Source organism: Salvelinus fontinalis, chromosome 22 (assembly GCF_029448725.1).
Source record: "Salvelinus fontinalis isolate EN_2023a chromosome 22, ASM2944872v1, whole genome shotgun sequence".
Classification (NCBI taxonomy): domain Eukaryota; kingdom Metazoa; phylum Chordata; class Actinopteri; order Salmoniformes; family Salmonidae; genus Salvelinus; species Salvelinus fontinalis.
In genome coordinates, this window is record NC_074686.1 from 3,541,927 (window position 1) to 3,564,326 (window position 22,400).

Here is a 22,400-nt window from a genome sequence, read left to right on the forward strand (position 1 = left end):
CCCACGATGCGAAATGAGTTTGACACCCCTGAACTAGAGGTACTTACGGTTCCAAAAAAAGTTGGACCTGTTCCGACATGTACCTGGGGATGTGCATGAATTCATTTTTAAAATAGAGACCAGTTCCAAATGGAATCGAGGACAACTAGACCCATTCGGTAGAGACTTGGTCGGATCTAGATCCGATCCAAGTGTGGAACGCAGCAGAACAGTCTTATTTTTTTTAAAGCTACTTTATTAACCGGAGCTGATAAATCACGAGGGAGACAGGCGCCGCTCTAGCAGGCGGGGGAGGGTCTGTACTCTTAGCAAGTGACATAGGGAGGGAGAGACAGCAACAAAAGAAGCCGACTCGCGGTATAGTAGACTAATAGCTGTCCTAACTAGGTTATTTATCCGCGAATACGAAGTACCTGTCTTGACTGCATCAAACTGGGTGAAGCTAGTTAAGCTAGCTAACTTGAGCTAGCTAGGCTAATTGAGGCTGCAGTGCATGCACTTTCTCATCCTGCAGTTACAAAAAAAACAACTCCATTCAAATATTAAGTAGCAGCGTACCTGGCAAAGGCAGAGATTGATTGCTTTATGCTCACTTTCATCCATTGTACAGGACGCGAACAGGTGACTGACGTCTCGACGTCCAGCTGAGGTCTTCCTCAGAGTGACCTGACCTTTGCACTTAGCTCTTATTTATATCCCATTGAGACACAAACATGTAAAAAATATATATATATAATGATAATGTTTCAACGTAAATGGCAAATTATAGCACAAAATAATAAGGTAAATAGTATGTCTCGTTAATCAATAGGACATGTCAAAATATACATAGATTATATTTTGGTGTCTATGAATCCGGAGACACAGAGACCCCAAAAATCAAGGTAACAACATTATAGAAACGAGGACAGTGAAAAATAATTGTTTAGCCACTTTGAATCCACAGTGTCTAAGCAGTACTGCCATAATGGCTCTTTGTTTTAGTTAGCGTACAATGTCACCACCTCTTGGTGTAATTTTGCTGTGTTCTATGGCTACAAAGCGCAGGGAGGAAGGTGAGCCATGGTTGGCTTAAATGCAGTGGCACGCAATAGCATAGTCTGTTTTTTTTATTTCGAATAGCAGGCTCATCAATCCACCTCCAGGCCCCCTGAGGAAGTTCAGTCAGAACCGCAACAAGAATATTCAGTAATCAACATATCACCAGGGTCTCTCACTGATGCCCAAGTGTCAGTCCTGAGTAAAGGACTCTCTTTATCCCCTTCTGATAGGATAGACCCTTTTGCATTAAAAGTTGACACTTTCAAATGTATTTGCGAATTACATTTAAATAAGTTATTCTGTACTAATAGGCATTGATTTATGGGACACTGGGAGGAGACCTTCATTTATGATGTCCAGAAAAACTCATATTTCCACAATGTCGCACTTTGGAAAAGATACACTATATATAAAAAAGTATGTGGACAACCCTTCAAATGAGTGTTAGGCACACAAATCGAGCACACACCCATGCAATCTCCATAGACAAACACTGGCAGTAGAATGGCCTTACAACCCATGTGCCGGTCTCATCAAATCCATCGTATTGAAACACTGGAACATCCTCAAAAGTGTTCCAAATCTACCAGAGTTCACAACATTGCCCTGCATTTGTTTTCGCTGTGTGCGCAATCTAGCCGATTCCGTTACGCACAGCATCCAGCTACCAAAAACGGGTGACACTTGGCTCCCAGGCCCGCCCAATGGTAATTACAAGTGTGGCCACTGTATGTTGTGACAATACGACCAACACTAAAGTTTTTTACCACCCGAGAACAGGTAAAGCATACAAAATTCAAAGCTTCATTAACTGTAGCACCACAAATGTCATATACATGCTCAAATGCATCTACGGGTCTGCTTATATTGGTCAAACTTAAAGCCAATTTACAGTACCAGTCAAAAGTTTGAACACACCTACTCATTCAAGGTTTTTTCTTTATTTTTACTATTTTCTACATTCTAGAATAATAGTGACGATATCAAAACAAATCAAAATATATTTAATATTTTAGATTCTTCAAAGTAGCCACCCTTTGCCTTGATGACAGCTTCGCACACTCTTGGCATTCTCTCAACCATCTTCACGAGGAACGCTCTTCCAACTGTTTTGAAGGAGTTCCCACATATGCTGAGCACTTGTTAGCTGCTTTTCCTTCACTCAGTGGTCCAACTCATCCCAAACCATTTCAATTGGGTTGAGGTGGAGATTGTCGAGGCCAGGTCATCTGATACAGCACTCCATCTCTCTGCTTCTTAGTCAAAAACTTTTGACTGGTACTGTATGCTTGATTGGAAAATGTGGTCGGAGACTTCCTCCCTGCGCTTTGTAGCTCTAGAGCACGTCTACATTTCACCAAGATGAGGTGACATATGTAAACTAAAACAAAGAGAGCCATTCTGGCAGTACTCCTTAGACACTGTAGATTCAAAGGCACTATAAACTATCCTTTTTCACTGTCCTTGTTTCTATAATGTTGTTGCCTTGATTTTTTGGGTCTCTGTGTCTCCGGATTCAAAGACACCCCAATATCACCTGTGTATATTTTGACATAGCCTATTGATTAACGAGAAGTCAGCAAGTTCATAAAACAACGGCGGAGAACTCGAGAACATTGAGCGGGAGAACATGCGCTCGAAGATGGCGATAGGAACAAGGCATCCGACACTGATAGTGTTATGAAATGTAGTTTTCCAGGTTTGGGGTCGATGAGGTGGAAGGAAGTAGGTTACGAGTGTGAATCTGATGAAGCTAGCAACCATAAGGGAGACGGTGCGTCGAGGAAGATTGGCGTCAAGTACAAACAGAATGAGCTGTACTCCAGTCGCTCTGGGGTTGAATGGGAAGAGAATGAGGATGAATTACCTGTTGGCAGGTGTGGTGAAGATCTCGGAGCACGAGCCTCACACCGATGGTCATGGTAAAGATGAATCTGGTCCAGTAGGAGTGATTTTTGGAGAAAGGGCACCACTCAGTTTTGGCTGGACCATATGTGGTTTCAGGTTGGGTGCGGTTGAATTGGTGAAGTTAACCTGAAGGGGACTTGTGATGATTGTGTTTCTTTTGTCCAGAGGGAGCAGGCGCCACGTGAATGGGAATGAGACCTGTTCTTGCTTTGCTCTCAGGAACAGGATGCCATTGAAAGGAGTGAGTGATTACAGTGGTAGCGGTGAGGGTGGAGCTGGATAACTAATGTTGAAGATTCCCGGTGTCTGTGAAGCCCAGACCCGGTGGCGTGAAACAGAAGAGTCACTGTCTGTTCTTTTTAAGTTTTGATGCTGAGTTGTTACCCAACAAAGTAATGTTAGGATATGTCAGTTATCCCGTAAGAGCTTTTGTGCCGAATCCACTACGATGTTTCAGGTGCCAAGCTTATGGTTATGTTTCAGCAGTGTGTAGGAGGGAGTTTCCTAGATGTGAGAAGTGTGCAGGAGGGCATGGGACAAAGGATTGTGAAGTATTGGTGAAAGAAGCAGTGTGTGTTTAACTGTATGGGTGCCCATGCTGGGGATCAGAAGTGTGAGAGAAGCAGGTGGAGGTTGCTAGGGTTAGAGTTGTTGTACAGAAGGTGTTGTTTGCTGAGACAGTGAAGAAAGTACAGGAAGATGGGTCAAGGGTGAGGGATCCTAAGAGGCTCCCGGTGAGTAGTAGACTTTTGCCCGAATGAAATATGCTTCAGGAAGGGGCTTTTTTTTAGCGTTCATTGGCATGGTTATTAACTGTACTGCAGAAATGGAATGTAAATCAGAGAAAATAGTTGTGGCAGCTGCAGAGAAGTACTTGGGTTTATGAGATTTTACTGTAGAAGTGTTACAGGGTTTTGTTAAATGGTAGTGTCCCGTCCTCCTAGGGCGTCAACCTGGTGTAGGATCAAAATAGTGGAATGGGGTGGTGGGTTTTTGAGTATAAGGTTTGTTGGCAGGGTAATTTGTTATTTTTTTATTTCCCCTTTTTGTATCACAAAGTATAATACATTTATACTCCAGTACAATTCATTGGTGGCTGGAAATGCACCATTAATATTGGATGCCAACCGCCGTTAAACCTCACCGAAGAAGGTTCCTAATGCAGAGGACAAGACCCCTGCAAAAAAAATAATAATACCAGTCCAACCATGTTTTGCCGAGATATCAAGTTTTGTACGATGTAAGAAAAAAGACTCGCTAATGTTTTTTTGGTTGTAGAGTTATGTTTAGTTGTTTAACATGTACTTTTCTTAACCAATCTAGTGACATAGTCTTGGGTAGCCTGGGATAAATTACACGTTAACCTGGAATAAAAAAAAAACTTTTAAGCACAGGCCCTTGTCTTCTTTAGTTCATATTGCTTATATGTTAGCAAAATATCAACAAGTGACAATGTTTGAAAATTAAATCATAATTGTACCTTAATCAATTGACTTAATTGATCAGCTTCTCACAAGCTTTAATCGACAGGTTAGTGGTTAAAAAAAAACATCTTTACTATAATGGGGTCAATTATCTTGTGTCAAGCCATGGAATGTGATAAGTATGAGTTTGCCTTTTGTGAAGAGAATAAAAACATTCCTTTAAGACATGAGGAGCATGCGTGACAAGGACAGCTGGGGCTCATCTGATTGGCAGGGCTAAACGTGAATACTCATTGAAAATTGTGAAAAACATCCCCTACTACATTTTCCCATTAAAGAGAAAATAGTTAATATAGCTATTATGTGATCCATTTCCCATTTCTGTCCGATTTAATATTGTAATGCAAAATACTGTGGTTGCGCGCATGTGATGTTGACGCATGGTTAATTTTCATACATTTCAAACCTATGGTACATTTGTTGAAAGTAACGAACGTTACAAATATAACAGATTTAGTGTACTTCCCGCTAGCTGTTATGCTGAACCCAAACCGGCTCCGCGCGTGTGCTATCGTGCTTAAATGTATTTTGTCCCCCTACACCAAACGCGATCACGACACGCAGGTTAAAATATCAAAACAAACTGAGCCAATGACATTAATTTGGGGACAGGTCGAAAAGCATTAAACATGTATGGCAATTTAGCTAGCTAGCTTGCACTTGCTAGCTAAAGTTAATTTGTCCTATTTAGCTAGCTTGCTGTTGCTAGCTAATTTGTCCTGGGATATAAACATTGAGTTATTTTACCTGAAATGGACAAGAACCTCTACTCCGACAATTAATCCACACATTAAACGGCCAACCGAATTGTTTCTAGTCATCTCTCCTCCTTCCAGGCTTTTATCTTTGAACTTATATGGTGATCGCATCTAAACTGCCATTGTATTGTAATGGCAATACAATGGGTTTATAAGCACCGAAATCTAGGGTTCGAGACCTGCTCCCTGCTGTTTCATTGCAGTATTAATGACAACCGGCAACAAAGATCTTCTTTCAATCACCCACGTGGGTACCTGCTTCTATAAACCACTGAGATGGGAGAGGCAGTATTTTCAGCGAGATCTGCAGACGCTCGCGAGCAGTGTGGGTGCAATAATTGAATAACATGGATTTCTAAATGTATATTGCGACGCGTCCGGTCTGGTCAGCATGTTACTTCCATCCCAAGGCTGTCTTACTCTCGCCCCGCTGCCAGGTACAAAAGTTGTTGCGGTAGTTCTGTTCTCGGTCTATTTCATTTATACTCTTTACCATCTATCGGAGTAAATAAGGAATAAAGTTACTTTCGTCCCGGTTCTCCTAATTATAGAGGAGTTGACTAACAAATAGGCTTATGTTTCTGCTTTCCAACATCTTGGTAGACTATCTAAATGTTACTGAATAAACTATTGATGGAGTTGTGCGGTGACGTTACAGTTCTTACTAAGATTGCAGTATAACTGCAATTACTGCATCCAAAATACCACAGTTGATTGCAGTTACTGCGGTTGTAACTTGTTTTTGTAAGGGATAAAATCAAACAATCGATTTCGGCAACTAAAGAATCGCCCGCATTTACACGGAATAATGTTCATTTGTGACATCGGAGCTCCACACTACTCATCGCTATTGTAAATCGTGGAGTTAATTCATCTAAATTAGGTTTACAAAAGGGCATTTTCTATCGCCCTATTTGAGGGGTCGGGGCCTCAGATTGTCACATAGATGGGCGGGTGCGGATGAACGAATAACTGACTCATTCGTCGCAAAATTCTACTTGTACTTGACGAAACACAGGCATGGTATAGAAAAAGAGGGCTATTGTGAATTTTCACCAGGTTTTTAAGTGGTTTGAGTGGGCACCGGAGAGGGGAAAACCTGTGTACTGCTAAGCTACAAACTTGACTGGTTTGTTTGGGGGTGGAAAAAAAGGTAATGACGCCGATAGACAATAGCAAAGAATTAAGGTGGTAAGGGATTTTTGTAGAAGCTTTAATCATTTATTGATTTTATTTATTTTGCACAGTCACCCAGCAATCACGTACAGTATACACATTGTTTAAAATAGGTTTGCAAAAATAAAATGTTTCATATTTACCCAATCAGTCAAGCCATTTAGTTACATGGCTAACATCAAATTAGTACACAGTTCTTCCCAAACAAGAAAGTAAGTTTGACAAATGTCCAATTTTAACCTAGAAAATAATCCTATTAATAAAAATATAGCATTTAAAAAGCTTGATTTAATTCTCTACATTGTAATATTGCCATACAAATACAAGCATTACTTTAGGCAAAAAGGAATAGGCAGGGTGGCCAAAAATACAGTTCCCGGTCAAAACAAGATTAACCACATTGCTTGCCCTTTCTAGGGAGAGAGACTAGTTTAGCAACTAGCCCTCCTTTGGTCTAGGTCATCATTTAGCGCATGACTGGGGGAAACATGGTCATAGAGCAATTGCATTATTAATTTGGGTGATCAGTGGAGCTCCCCAACACCAAGTGGCTGGATAATCAGCTCATTAACAGTGAACATCAAATTGAAATAGTGGTTTGAAATTAGCATTCATCTGAAATTAACATTGACTGAAATGGCATGTACTTAACCCTTGAAATGTATACATTGGCCTCATTCAAGCTGATGGCCTGCGGCGTCCTAAGAAGATATACTGTATAATAGAGCATGGCAATTGGGACAACACTGAATGGTTATACATGCAGCCCATCACCCATAACACCTACTGTATAAGCCGGTATAACCAACACCAAAGATGGTAAAGATTGTCTTTGTTAGCGGAGCTCCCTATTGATGATGAATGAATCTGTCAGTATACACATATACTGACAGATTCACATATACAGTATAGTGACTGAAGCGCTTCATCCTACTAAAGTGCCAGAAAACATCTGCTCAATTAAGTTGATAAACTTGCCTATTGTATATGAGCATTCTAGAGCATTCCATTGAATTGAATGTTTTCCCTGGTGTGTAAGTGCAACGGAATGAGGGTCAGGGAAAAAAGCTAATCTGACTGCATTTCCAAGTGAGCAATAAAACAAATTGAGAGATTTAGAGGCATCAAGGACAAAAAAAATTTGGGTAGAAATAATTGAAGTTTAGATGGTTTAAGATACACTAACAAATGTTTCCTCCTTGGCCTAAATTATATAAGATAATGCAGGACTTCTATACATGGACAGATTACTGCTAATATTGGTGTGTGTGAACCGTCAACCTACATGCATATCAACCTCTGTATATGCATACGTGTAGGCCAGAGGGCTCCCCCCCCCCCATTACACCAGGACTTTGGTCACGAAGGTGGTGGCGAGGGCCAGGTGCAGGAAGCGCATTCGGGGCAGGCCCGGGGCAGCGTTACACAGGTCCGTGCTACAGCAGGTCTTGTTTACGCTGTAGACTGTGCTGTTGGAAATGAAAGGGATCTTGGTATCAGTCACCTTGTTGCAGTTGTCCATTTTCAGGCAGCCTTTTGTCTTGATGTCCAAAACCTTAGCTGTGGATGAAAAAACAGACATAATGTGGTGCCTCTTAACTTATTTACTTGGGCATCGTCGTGCCAAGCGGCACGTAATTCAACAAACTACGAATCGTAAGTGGTTTTCCATAAGCTTTTTGCCCCAAGGCAGAATGCTGACAAGTGAAATTTTAGCATCTGCAAAGGGATGGTAGCAGGTTGTCTTCCTTCCTTGTTGGCTTCTGAAGAGGACAAAAGCTCTTTAAAAAGGTGTAAAAATAAACCTTACTGTTGTACTGGTGTTTGTAGCAAACTCATTTGTCTTTTACCAATTTTGCTGATACTGTAAGCTGCTTATTGAGGAAAGTTCGTACTTACAATGACTGCTATATATGGTTGTTTATCTACCGGTGTTGAACTCACTAAGTCGCACTGGATAAGAGCGTCTGCTAAATGTTTACAATGAAAGACACCTATGACCCGTGTCAGCCAGTCCTTAGGTCCTTACCTGCTTTTCCGACACCGTTGAAACATTGCTCCCCGGCCTCGCAGGTGACTTTGGTCTTGAAGAGGCAGATTTGACATTCGTAGCACTGCAGAGCCTGGCCTGGGATGAGAAAGCAAGATAAATAAAAACGAAGCAATAAATGACCATGCCATTCTACAAATTATCATGTTCAAGTAAACCTTCTTGTAGATAAGGCCCTCGACCTAATGCGTGTTGATGCAATCCTACATAATTGAGACTGGCCCATCCCATGTTAAGAGACTAACGCAACGTTTTAGCCGTTGACTCTCCCCGGTTTTGTTCACTTCAGTGGATGAAGAGTCCAACCTGCGTAGGTACCATTATGGTTAGTCATAGAAGGGCATGGTTGTTTGAATATGTTCACTACTCAAAACAAAGGCTGATGCTCTGTGTGTAGCTCTTGATGGGGACAGACAAAATGGCTGCTTCCCAGTAAGCGCCACTCCAAAAACAGAGCCATATCTGGTCAGGGAACTACCCTACTTTATAAAATAGTTTAGTGGTTTTAGAGGGCAGAGGAGGAATGGTCTGCCGGAAACTACAGAATGAAATGAATGGCCGCAACAACCATAAATTCAACCAATTAGTTGCAAGTCCCTGAGCAAGTTGACTTATTCAAATAACACTCCCAGACACACGCAGTACCTTAGGAGTTCAAAACCTGTCCATCAAGTCGTGTGTGACAAACTCATCCCATGACTGGGCCAGTAAGTAAAACAGCGTACGTATATGCCAGTGTGTGCACGTCACCTACAAATGTAGGCGTTTTCCATGAAGCGGGAAAACATGGTGTGGCCTTCAATTATCAATGTCTGGTGGACAAAACAAATAATTTAAGCAATTTTTGATTGAGCCAAGGAACATTGGGTTGCTTAGAAAGGTTGTAAAAGCGTCATGCAGAAGCCTGCACCCCCCTCCCAAACACTGGTTTCGGTCACACCCAATCAAAGAAAGTGCCACTCCTGATTTAAAAAAAAAACACAAACTTCTATTGAATGCGAGCGGATCCCCAAAATCCAACCAAATGACTCAACTGCTTGGGTGTCATGTTCCACACAATATATACACACAAGAGTACGTGTACACCTTCAAATTAGTGGATTCGGCCGTTTCATCCACACCCATTGCTGACAGGTGTATAAAAGTGAGCACACAGCCATGCAATCTCCTTAGACAAACATTGGCAGTAGAATGGCCTGACTGAAGAGCTCAGTGACTTAATGTAGCACTGTCATAGGACGCCACCTTCACAAGTCAGTTCGTCATATTTCTGCCCTGCTACAGCTGCCCATGTCAAATGGAAGTGCTGTTATTGTGAAGTGGAAACGTCTAGGGGCAATTAACATCAGCCGCGAAGTGGTAGGCCACAAGCTCACAGAATGGGAACCCCAAGTGCTGAAGCACGTAGTGCGTAAAAAAATCATCTGTCCTCGGGTTCAACACTCACTACTGAGTTCCAAATTGACTCTGGACGCAATGTCAGCATAAGAACTGTTAGTCGGGAGCTTCATGAAATTGGTTTCCATGGCCGAGCACAAACCTGAAGATCACCATGCGCAGTGCCAAGCGTCAGTTGGAGTGGTGTAAAGCTTGGCGCCATTGGACTCTGGAGGAGTGGAAACGCATTCTCTGGAGTGATGAATCACGCTTCACCATCTAGAAGGCCGATGGACAAATCTGAGTTTGGCGGCTGCCAGGAGAACCATCTGCCCCAATGCATAGTGCCAACTGTAAAGTTTGGTGGGAGGAGGAATAATGATCTGGGGATGCTTTTCATTGTTCGGGCTTGGCCCCTTAGTTCCAGTGAAAGGAACTCCATATTTATGCCCATGGTTTTGGAATGAGATGTTCGACGAGCAGGTGTCCACGGTCTTTGATACAGTACATGACAAAGTATCATTATGTAACCTTCCAGACATTGATTCAGCTTTTATCCAACTTTAAAGCCACTCAGTGTATCAAAACCGCTTGTTGCCATGTGATCTGATCATTCAATCATTGTTTGAATTCCATTCTTTAGGTTCAAATATGAAATAAGGTGTCTTTCCGACAAGGACATCCTTGAGGGAATACCCAGAGAATGCAGACAGGACAGATGTAAGCGCACAAGTAAAACTTCTACTTTTCAAAAACCTTCCCACTCAATGCTTTGACCTAAATGCAGAGGCTGCATTTACAAAAGCTGCCAAATTCTGATATTTTTTCCACTTATTGGTCTTCTGACCAATCAGAGCAGCTCTTTTGACAATTGTTCTAAAGAGCAGAGTTGGACTGCCTGTGTAAACTCAGCCTAAGTGACGTTTCCCAGACACAAATCAAGCTAGGTCCTGGACTAAAGCTATTTTGACCACGCTTTTTAGTTCAAGACTAGACTTAAATGTGTCCGGGAAACAGTCCCCATGAGTGAAAACAATAGACTTCAATGAGAATGCTAATTCCCCTACCATACCACTACAGTACATACAAAAACCTACAGGCTCAGCTCCTGAAAGCACACCAAACAAGGTTGCCATACTGTGCATAGTAACGTACATGAGTCATGACATGAATGTTTTTCTGTGAGTCTTGGGGCCGCGCCTTGAAATTATCCTCTTCACAAATCCGGTCAAACCCGTTGCCCAGTCTCTCCCATCGCTCCACCAATCGGTCACCGCCTCACACAAACAGGTGACAGTCAGGTAGCGTAAACAGAACTGCCGCTAGGCTTACAGTTGGCTGCACTCCTGCCACAACAGGTAATTTACCGACGCAATGACGGTGTTAAGGATGAGCGCACACGCCTTGTTCGGGCACGCAAGGGCATGGGGTGACGCGATGAGTCACATGGGAACTGACCGAGGCACCATAATGGTCATTGTCTGATTCTATATTTGTCGTCATGGGGATTAGGGGGAATGTTCACCACACAAGCAACCTCTTAATAATTGTCTCCACCATCATTGCCTTTTAAGAGGACAGTGACCATTGAGTATGAATAAACAGTTGCTCATACAACTCACACAAAAAAAATGCCCAAACAATAATGTGGCCTATGACTGTCAAATGTTATGCTTTAAGGCAGACTGGACGTACTATATGTTTAAGACATACATTATTAGAAACAATATGGTTTGTGTTATACCACATAAGGGGAATTATTATTACATGGACAAAGTGTAAGGCAGACTGATAAATACACAAGATTACTATGTCACAAAATAGTCGACATGGGGAATTTTATTGGACTGTTGCAACATTCAAGCATCTTAAATTCCCCCACCTGAAAGAAAACTCCTAAACTACTATGCAGTATTGCATGGGTTCCATTAGAACTACCAAGCCAACCAAAACAGCCTTGATAGTCAGTTGTATAGTCCCCTGTACAGTCCTCAGCCCTATTTATGTTTTTGTATACTGTCGGGTGTTTGTTCTGTAAGGAGTTTTACGCAAGCAGCGGTGTAAAGTACTAAGTGGTATTTTTGGGGTATCTGTACTTCATTTATATTTGAAAACGTACTTTACTTTTTATTCCATACATGATCCCTGACACCCAAAAGTATGTTACATATTGAATGCTTAGCAGGAGAGGAAAATGGTCCAGTCCCGCAATTAAGGGAACATCCCTGGTCATCCCTACTGCCTCTGATCTGGTGGACTCACTAAACACACATGTTTTGTTTGTAAATTACATCTGTGTGTTGGTGTGCCCCTTGCTGTCTGGTTTGCTTAATATAGAAAGGAATTTGAAATGATTTATACTTCAGCAATAACATTTACTTTTGATACTTATGTAGATTTAAAACCAAATACTTTTACTCAAGTAGTATTTTACCACGCAAGTTATTTTCTATTACTTGAGTAAAATTACAGTATGACAACTGGGTACTTTTTCCACTACTGGACACAAGGCAACATTCTGTGAAAAGAGACAAAATGCCATCTTAAAAAAGATACCTAAAGTAAACTGGTATCATAAGGAAATATTCTCCCTGTGTTACTGTTGGACAAAAACACTACATTTGCAGATGCTCATCTCATCAGGTTTTATAAATGAGCAAAACAGACTTGATAGATTTCTAAAATGAGTACCAAAGTTGTCCACCTGATGACAATGTTGCCTGATGAGACTTCCATGGTGCGTCGTAATCTAGAGCCTTGACCAGGCAGATTAAGGCTTTCAACAAACATTGTGTATTGAATTCCAGTGAACGAAAGGTAGATCAGGATTCCGTAAATTAACCAATCAGGTTATTCAGGTTCAGGACAATTGGTTACGCAACTCCCAGTTAAGGCCCACCATGAAGTACAGTGCAACAAAATAATTGAAAAGGGGAGGACAGTGGCGATGATTCTATTAATTTTAAGTTGTCTAATGTGGTCTCAACTGAGCAAGTCTCATCTTATTTAAATAACCTGGACATATAGTACACAAAATATTTGCTTATGTGCTAAAATCCTTCACAAATAAAGCCTGGAACTACTCCAATGTTCATTCCAACCTGTATTCAGTAAAGCCGAGCAAAAGTATTTAGTATTGTTTGCCTTTCCCAATTTATCCGTTTCCCCTAAACGTTTTCTAAAAAAGGTTATATTTGACAAAAACGCTACATTACCAAAAGTATGTAAATACCCAATAAATTACTGTGAGTTTAAATATGGAGTGTGCGACTCTTATTTTCATAGTTGCCACCTGCTCGTCAAACATATCATTCCAAAATAAGGGGCATTAATATGGAGTTGGTCAACTGTTGCTGCTACAACAGCCTCTACTCTTCTGGAAAGGCTTTCCACTAAAATGTTGGAACATTGCTGCGGGCACTTGCTTCCATTCAGCCACAAGCGCATTAGTGAGGTCGAGCACTGATGTTGGGTGATTAGGCCTGGCTTACAGTTGGCGTTCAAATTCATCCCAAAGGTGTTCGATGGGGTCAGGGCTCTGCAGGCCAGTCAAGTTCTTCCACACCGATCTCGACATTTCTGTATGGATCTCGCTTTGTGCACAGGGGCATTGTCATGCTGAAACGGGAAAGGGCCTTCCCCGAACTATTGCGAAAGTTGGAAGCACAGAATCGTCAAGAATGTAATTGTATGCTGTAGCGTTAATAAATTCCATTCACTGGAACTAAGGGGCCTAGCCCAAACCATAAAAAACAGCCCCAGACCATTATTCCTCCGCCACCAAACTTTAGTTTAAGATGGCATCCTACGATGGTTCCAGGTTAAGTCACAGAGCTCTTCAGTAAGGCCATTCTACTGCCAATGTTTGTCTATGGAGATTGTGTGGCTGTGTGATTGATTTTATACACCTGTCTGCAATGGTGTGGCTAAAATAGCCAAATCCACTAATTTCAATGGGTATCCACATACTTTTGTGTATACATAGTGTACCATAATACCCATGACAATGCAGTTGTCAAGTAAAATGTTTTACCTTGAGGGTGTCAGCAATGCACACTAGTTCTACGCCATGTCCCTGAAAGGTTTAACCTCTTAAACTCTGGCCCCATCTGGTGGCATTTTCTAAACTACACATATTGTCTACTGCCCTCAAAAGTACATTTCAGTTTTACAAAAGTCCTACAAACACATCCTTAGTACTGTTAGAAATGTAAGAACTGTGGGATTCAGATAAGGGTATCAACATTTTCAAGATGAGTTTCTATTGCACAAATTCAGGTAGGACCCTCCCATTTGGTTCCTAGTGAATACACCCCAGAGTATTACACTGAACAACACTGAGCCAAAAGAGTAAGCCAGCAACATTACATTCTCATACGTTCTTAGTTTCACCAACAAAAAACTTTAGGGGAACTTATGCAAATGTATCAAATCATGTTCTGAAAATATTTTGTAAAAATCATGAGAAATGAGGCCAGAAATTGTTTGTGTCATTTCGATTCTTACATATTCACAATCCAGGAAGAACTCAGTCAAGGTAGATGACTGCAGAAAATCCTATCCTAAGGGTGTGGTTTGAAACCTGAGATTGTACAAAGGCTATCTTAGCAGAATTAAGGTAATGCATAAAAACGGCAAGCCTGTAAAAATCAGATGCATAATGTGGACAGGTTCTGACACGCAATCTAGGCGAGTCTAGTATGCCTGTATCTGTGCCTAAGGGTTTGACAAACCACACATACCAACCCAAACATCAAATAGGGTGGAATGAATTTGGCTAAAATAAAAATGTACAAGAGCCACCAAGTTAGGAATAATGGCGTTTCATGGCAAATTAAAGGTATACTTCACCCAAATTATGAAGTTTCCTTAGCCTGTTAGCAATACATGTTATTCTTTACCAGAGGGATTTTTAAAATGCATTTTATTTCACCAGGTAGGCCAGTTGAAAACAAGTTCTCATTTACAACTGCTACCTGGCCAAAATAAAGCAAAGCGACATAAACAACAGAGTTACACATGGGATAAAGAAACGTAGTCAATAACACAATAGAAAATCTCTGTACAGTGTGTGCAAGTGTAGTAAGATTAGAATATACTACAAGCCACCAGGGTCTGATAACTTGGATGGAAAATGACTGAGGATAATAGCGGGCGATATTGCCACTCCTATTTGCCATATCTTCAATCTAAGCCTACTAGAACGTGTGTGCCTTCAGGCCTGGAGAGAAGTAAAATAATTTCCGTTACCCAAGAATAGTAAAGCCCCTTTTACTGGCTCAAATAGCCGACCAATCAGCCCGTTATCAACCCTTAGAAAACTTTTTGAAGAAATTGTGTTTGACCAGACACGCTATTTTAATGTAAATAAATTGACACTCATCACGATTATAGGGAAGGACATTCAACAAGCACAGCACTTACACAAATGACTGATTGGCTGAGAGAAAATTATAAAACAATTGTCGGGGCTGTTTTGTGTGGCTTTTGACATTATCGATCATAGTTTGCTACCGGAAAGTCTTGTTATAGCTTTACACCCCCTGCTATATTGTGGATAGAGTTATGTCTAAAAAGAACAGAGGGTGTTCTTTAATGGAAGCCTCTCCAACATAATCCAGGTAGAATCAGGAATTCCCCAGGGCAGCTGTTTAGGCCCCTTTTCAGATGACTCAACCTTCTTGCCCTTTGTGCTGTTGTCTGTGCCCAATGTTTGTACCATGTTTTGTGCTGCTACCATGTGTTGCTGCCTTGCTATGTTGTTGTCTTAGGTCTCTTTATGTAGTGTTGTCCCTTGTGGTGTGTTTTGTACTACACACTAAAGTTTGGGGTCACTTAAATGTTTTTGTTTGAAAAAAAAAATAAAAAAATTGTTCACTAAAATATCATCTCTTGATCAGAAATACAGTGTAGACATTGTTAATGTTGTAAATGACTATTGTAGCTGGAGTTTCAGAAGAAAGATTTGTTTCTGGACATTGAGCCTGTAATAGAACCCACAAATGCTGATGCTCCAGATACTCACCTAGTCTAAAGGACAGTTTTATTGCTTCTTTAAATCAGAACAACAGTTTAACTGTGCTAACATAATTGCACAAGGCTTTTCTAAAGATCAATTAGCCTTTTAAAATGATAAACTTGGATTAGCTAACACAACGTGACATTGGAACACAGGAGTGATGTTGCTGATAATGGGCCTCTGTATGCCTATGTAGATATTCCATTAAAAACCTGCCGTTTCCAGCTACGATAGTGTAGACGTTGTAAATGACTATTTCTGATCAATGATATTTTAAAATGGACAATTTTAAAAATGTATTTAAAAAACTGACATTTCTAAGTGACCCCAAACTTCAATGGTAGGGTCTAACTTTTAATCCCAGCCCCCGTCCCCGCAGGCAGCCTTCTGGTAGGCCGTCATTGTAAATAAGAATTTGTTCTTAACCGACTTGCCTAGTTAAAGGTTAAATAAAAATAAACACTGTATACGTCAGCTACTACAGCGACTGCATCATTTAATTTTAGAGTGGGTGGCAAGGAATACATTAGTCCTAAATATTAATAAACTTAAAGCATTGTATTTGGGACATTCACTAAACCTCAACTAAATATTGTAATTCATAATGTGGCAATTGAGCAAATTGAGATTAAACTGCTTGGCGTGACCCTGGATTGTAAACTATCATGGTCAAAACATGATACAACAGTAGCTAATGTAACAGTATAGCTTCCGTCCCTATCCTCGCCCCTACCTGGGCTCGAACCAGGGACCCTCTGCACACATCAACTGACACCCACGAAGCATCGTTACCCATCGCGCCACAAAAGCCGCGGCCCTTGCAGAGCAAGGGGAACAACTACTTCAGGTCTCAGAGTGACATCACCGATTGAAACGCTATTAGCGCGCCACCGCTAACTAGCCAGCCATTTCACATCGGTTACACTAAAATGGGGAGAAGTCTGTCCATAAAGCGCTGCTCTGCCTTCTTGACAACACGGTCAACAAGGCAGGTCCTACAAGCCCTAGTTTGTCACACCTGGACTACTGTCGTGTGGTCAGGTGCCACAAAGAGGGACTTTGAAAAATTGCAACTGGTTCAGAACAGGGCAGTGCGGCTGGCCCTTAAATGTACATGGAGAGCTAGCATTAATGATATGCATGTCAAGCTCATGGCTCAAAGTGGAGGAGAGTGACTTCATCACGGCTTGTTTTTGTTAGAGGTGTTGATAAGCTGAATGTACCAAGCTGTCTGTTTAAACTACAAGCACACAGCTCGGACACACATGCATACCCCACAAGACATGCCAGAGGTCTCTTCACAATCCACAAGTCCAGAACAGACTATGGGAGGCGCACAGTATTACATGGAACTCTATTCCACATCAGGTAATTGATGCAAGCAGTAGAAGCAAATTATTCTATATTTTTTCTCCACACTTTATGAAACAGTGGGGACTGAAGAGACACGCATACGGGCCATAGCACACGTTCACTAATATTGTTGTGTAGTGGTATCATACGTTGTGGATGTGGTGGTGTGACAGTTATGTACTGTCATCCCAGGTTTACAAAGATGGGCTACATTAGCCCAAGATGTACTCTTAAGGAGCCTAATGGTACCGTTACTCCTGACGGTCCTGTTACTCCTTAAGATCCAAGGACCTCATGTTATTTTCAGAGGTAGACTGGCTCTGGCAGCCAAAAACTCAATTTAAACCGAATCGATTCTCAATTGCGATAAGGTTCTAGAAACATAAAGACCTTTAGTTTCATATCACATCCAAATAATTTCACTAATGCAAAATAAAGACCTTTAGTTTCATATCACATCCAAATAATTTCACTAATGCAAAATATACTTACTGTACACAATTTTAACCGGTTCTAACAGTAGCAGCCAACAGTATTTTTCAGTGACATTTTTCTGGCAGCCTTCATCCTTTACACACAGGTTTTCGGGAACATGCTAGATAGCTCATTAGTACAGGTGGTCCCTCAGTCTTCTGTAAACACACACTGTAACATGGAGATATGGCAGTGTGGGACCACTAACCCTATAAAAAAGGTGTGAATCAATTTAACGTTTTGTTTTTGAAAATGATTGCTAATTTGAAAGGTCCTTATGCTTCCAAAATCAAATCACAAGTGATGCGTATTAATGTTCAGACCAAGCGTTGGCTGATTGGCACATGGTTCTGTTGCCCATTAGAAAAAGAAAAAAAATGATTTCAGTCTTCCTGACCAATATCTTGTTTGGTTATTGATGTTTGCCCCCCTGTAGGCACTGTAGAAAAGCTATTTAAACTTCCTCAAAATCCCAATAATTAATTTAAGATAAACAATCTAATTGTAGTTTTGACCGAGGATGTTTAGTGGCGCAATTCCACGTCTAACTAAGGTATTCGGTGCAGTATTTCTCAAGTTTAAAAAATGTGTGAAGTGTGGTCTTATGTAAACAGAGCTGCTAGGCAAGTCTGTCTCACTATGTTATTGGATGAAGAGCAACACACCGCACTCATGTTAGTGGGCAAATGGACATAAACAAATCAAATCCAAACCTTAATTTACCCGGTGTGATAGATGTTCCAAACTGTGTTTTAGACAAGATTGACTACGACCAAAGTTATTCCATTTACACTTTGAATCAATTTTGACACTAACATAATTGACTCCGATGTCACAGGCTTTTTTCAAAGGGATTCATTGTTTATTAAAGGCAGTCCCTTTTTTTATTTTATACCCCCTTTTCTCCCCAATTTTCATGGTATCCAATCGCTAGTAATTACTATCTTGTCTCATCACTACAACTCCCGTACGGGCTCGGGAGAGACGAAGATCGAAAGCCATGCGTCCTCCGAAGCACAACCCAACCAAGCCGCACTGCTTCTTAACACAGCGCGCCTCCAACCCGGAAGCCAGCCGCACCAATGTGTTGGAGGAAACACCGTGCACCTGGCCCCCTTGGTTAGCGTGCACTGCGCCCGGCCCGCCACAGGAGTCGCTGGAGCGCGATGAGACAAGGATATCCCTACCGGCCAAACCATCCCTAACCCGGACAACGCTAGGCAATTGTGCGTCGCCCCACGGACCTCCCGGTCGCGGCCGGCTGCGACAGAGCCTGGGTGCGAACCCAGAGACTCTGGTGGCACAGCTAGCGCTACAGTGCCCTAGACCACAAGGCATTCCCTTTAACAAAATTAATCTGTACATAAGTGGAGGAAGGGGAGGACCATCCTAATCGAATTTCATAATTGTAAAATGCATCTAAAAAGGATAACTCAATAAAACTATACAAAATATATTCACGTCATCAAATAATTGATTAAAACACTTTTGTAATGGTCTACAGTAGCCTCAACAGCATGCTGTAGGGTAGCACAATGGTGTTGCCGGAGGACAGATAGCTTCCGTCCTCCTCTTGGTACATTGACTTCAATACAAAATCTAGGAAGCTCTTGGTTCTCACCCTCTTCCATAGACTTACACAGCAATTATGACAACTTCCGGAGGACGTACTCCAACTTATCAGAGCTCTTGCAGCATGAACTGACATGTCCACCCAATCAAAGGATCAGATCATTAATCTAGTACTGAAAGCATAAGCTACAGCTAGCTATCACTGAAGTGCATAAAATGTGTTGAGTCGTTGACTCAGAAAAATTTCAACAAATTAATTTCTTCAAAAATTAAAAAAAAAGTTCCACTTAGCTAGCAAATGCAGCTAGCTAGTTGTCCCCCGATGGGACGGTTGAGCTAAAGTAGGCTAATGTGATTAGCATGAGGTTGTAAGAACATTTCCCAGACATATCTGATATGGGCAGAAAGCTTAACATCTTGTTAATCTAACTGCACTGTCCAATTTACAGTAGCTAATACAGTGAAAGAATACCATGCTATTGTTTGAGGAGTGCGCACAGTTATGAAATTGAAAATGTATCAATTAGGCACGTTTGGGCAGACTTGATACAACATTTTGAACAGAAATGCATTGGTTCAGGCTAAAAATGTGCACATACACTGCTGCCATCTAGTGGCAAAATATCAAAATGTCGCCTAACCTGGAATAATACATTGACCCTTCGCTTGCATTTCAAAGATGAAAAAATTAACACGTTTTTTCCTTTGTATTGACTTTTACCAGATCCTAATGTGTTATATTCTCCTACATTAATTTCACATTTACACTAACTTCAAAGTGTTTCCTTTCAAATGGAATCAAGAATGTGCATATTCTTGCTTCAGGTCCTGAGCTACAGGCAGTTAGATTTGGGTATGTCATTTGCTAACTGCTTACTGACTACAAAGGCACATTACTGCATGATTGTAGTGGGTTTACTAATGTATTAGCTCTATTAGCTATGTTGACTAGGACATTACTTTAGCTAATAACGGGACAACGATGTAGGCTGTGTGTAGCAGTTATGACATGGTTTGGAAAAGTTTTTTTTTTTTTTTTTTTTTCATACAGCTGATGTGTTGTTCATTGAAGTCCACAAACGAAGGGGAAAGGTGAGAGTAGAGTGCATTGAGACTACAATGGATACGTGGCTACAATCAAAGTGAACTGGGTTTATGCGTGATTAGGTGTGTATACATTTCGCCGATCCTGTTAAAATGTTTCTTCAACGGAAACAAACGAAGCGGAGATTTTTTTTAAATAACGGAATTTATCCAATAGAAACTCGTTTGCAACTTTTGGACTAAGGATTACACCCTAGATAAACTAGATACAGGCAAGAATCACTCTCTGTCCAAGAATTTCTCTCGACCCGTGTGCTCCTACGTTGTAAACGTTTCACAGGCTAGGGCTAGTAACTACAATGTTACAATTTCTAGAAGCGGCATCGTGTCAACAATAATCACTACTTAGCTAAGACATATATGATTAAATCAGTTTCAGATATTAATCTCAAATGTTTCATTGATGTCAATTGAAGACTCAAATAAAGGCCACTTCATTACCATCACTTCAATGAAGGATGATTAAAATGTTCAAAAAGCTGTTGAACATTATTTTATTGTAACCAGTTTATGGAAGAATCCGAGTATTTTCTTATTATACTTTAAATTAACATACAATTATAAAAACAAAAAAATATCACACACAAGCAGCATACTCAGTTAGCATTATAACATGGACAAATAGCAGCAGATAGAATTTCATAATACTGTTATATATTTTGAGCTTTTCAGAAAAACTAATACAATTACTTATTTTTTGCCCCTTTTCCGATCTTTCTATGATACGAGGATCCGAACTTTCAAATGCAAACAATTGGGCTGATTTTCAGATATTTTTTCACTAGTAATTGGTCTTTTGACCAATCAGACCAGTTATTTTGCCAATAATTGGGCAAAAGATCTGATCTGGTTTCTTAAGACATCCACGTTTTCTAATTGGCTGTAAAGTTAACCTATTGATATGATAAACTATCATGTATCTTGTTACAAGAAAATACAGGTTAGCTTCGAATGATGAAAAGGATTGTCGAATATCGTTTAGTCTAAACAATTCATTACACACATATCGAAGATTGTTTTAGGTATCAAAATGATACCTAAATGAGACAAGCAATTGTTTCTTACCAACTGAAAAACACAGGCCAACTGCGAAAATGCTGAAAATAATTCTGTTCATCGTTGAAACAAACAAAAAAGAAGTTTCGCAGGTGTTTCTATCCTTGCCTCTATGGACCGTTAGCTATGTGCTCAAACAACAAAGCTGATCACCAACTCGCTATTTATAACCTCCCTCCCATCACCACAGACGCGTCGCCGTTATACAAGGTAGAGGTATCTTGGCCACATTCCGTTGCAAAACGTCCTGAACGTTGCAGATAGAAATTCCACGAATAGAGCCGGCGTGATTCCTTAATCTACATGTCGGAGCAGGGCAGTGCATACATACCTTTGAGGGGAGCATGTGTTCAAAATGACCACACCCCCTTAAAAAAACGTTTATAATTCATTTCTGAAATTCACAGCATACCAAATGCCACTGTAGGCAATTATAAACTAAATAAACTTTTTTTATTATAGGCATATTTATTTCTGCAACAACACACTCACTCATCATCACAAATTGTAAGTAAGCTATTTTCAGTGCCTCCTAAACACATGATTGACATTGGGAAAATAGCTGATCCTTGACAACGACTTGCGGGCACTTTGGAGATTGGAAGGGCAAAGGGGCGCCCTATCTATGCACATGACTGTGTTGGAGAGGCATGTTTGTTCTACATAGCATATTTCTTTCTGATTGTTCCAACACGTTGCTTCCTGCTGAACATGCCCCAGCTCTCACCACACCCTAATTTGCCCTCCCATCTGTGCACGGGTGATGGCGGTGCTCAAGAGACAATAAGCAATGTTCTTTCGTTACTCATTCCATGGAGGGTAGGAGTGTCTGATGTTTTGAAGGGAGTTCCTAACTAATTAATTACTTTAATTGATCAGTGGGGGAATGAAAACCTGCAGACACTCAGCCCTCAGTGGAATGAGTTTGACACCAGTGGTTTAGGTCATAGTTCTGTCAAAAAAATTATGTTGGCATTTTTTTGCCAGTTTGAAAGTTCTGTATCATATTTTCCAAGACTAGCCTACAT

At 40.8% G+C, this 22,400-nt stretch overlaps 1 protein-coding gene across 1 annotated transcript; it reads right to left on the bottom strand.

Annotated features, from left to right (window-relative positions):
- Window positions 1-6,396: 6,396 nt before the first annotated feature.
- Window positions 6,397-21,591, bottom strand: LOC129820361 (protein Bouncer-like). Its single transcript, XM_055877427.1, has 3 exons — window positions 21,382-21,591; window positions 8,397-8,495; window positions 6,397-7,927 (listed from the first exon to the last, which is right to left on the bottom strand). The coding sequence occupies exons 1-3, from the start codon at window positions 21,431-21,433 to the stop codon at window positions 7,710-7,712; spliced, it is 369 nt and encodes a 122-aa protein (XP_055733402.1). The 5' UTR covers window positions 21,434-21,591; the 3' UTR covers window positions 6,397-7,709.
- Window positions 21,592-22,400: the final 809 nt, after the last annotated feature.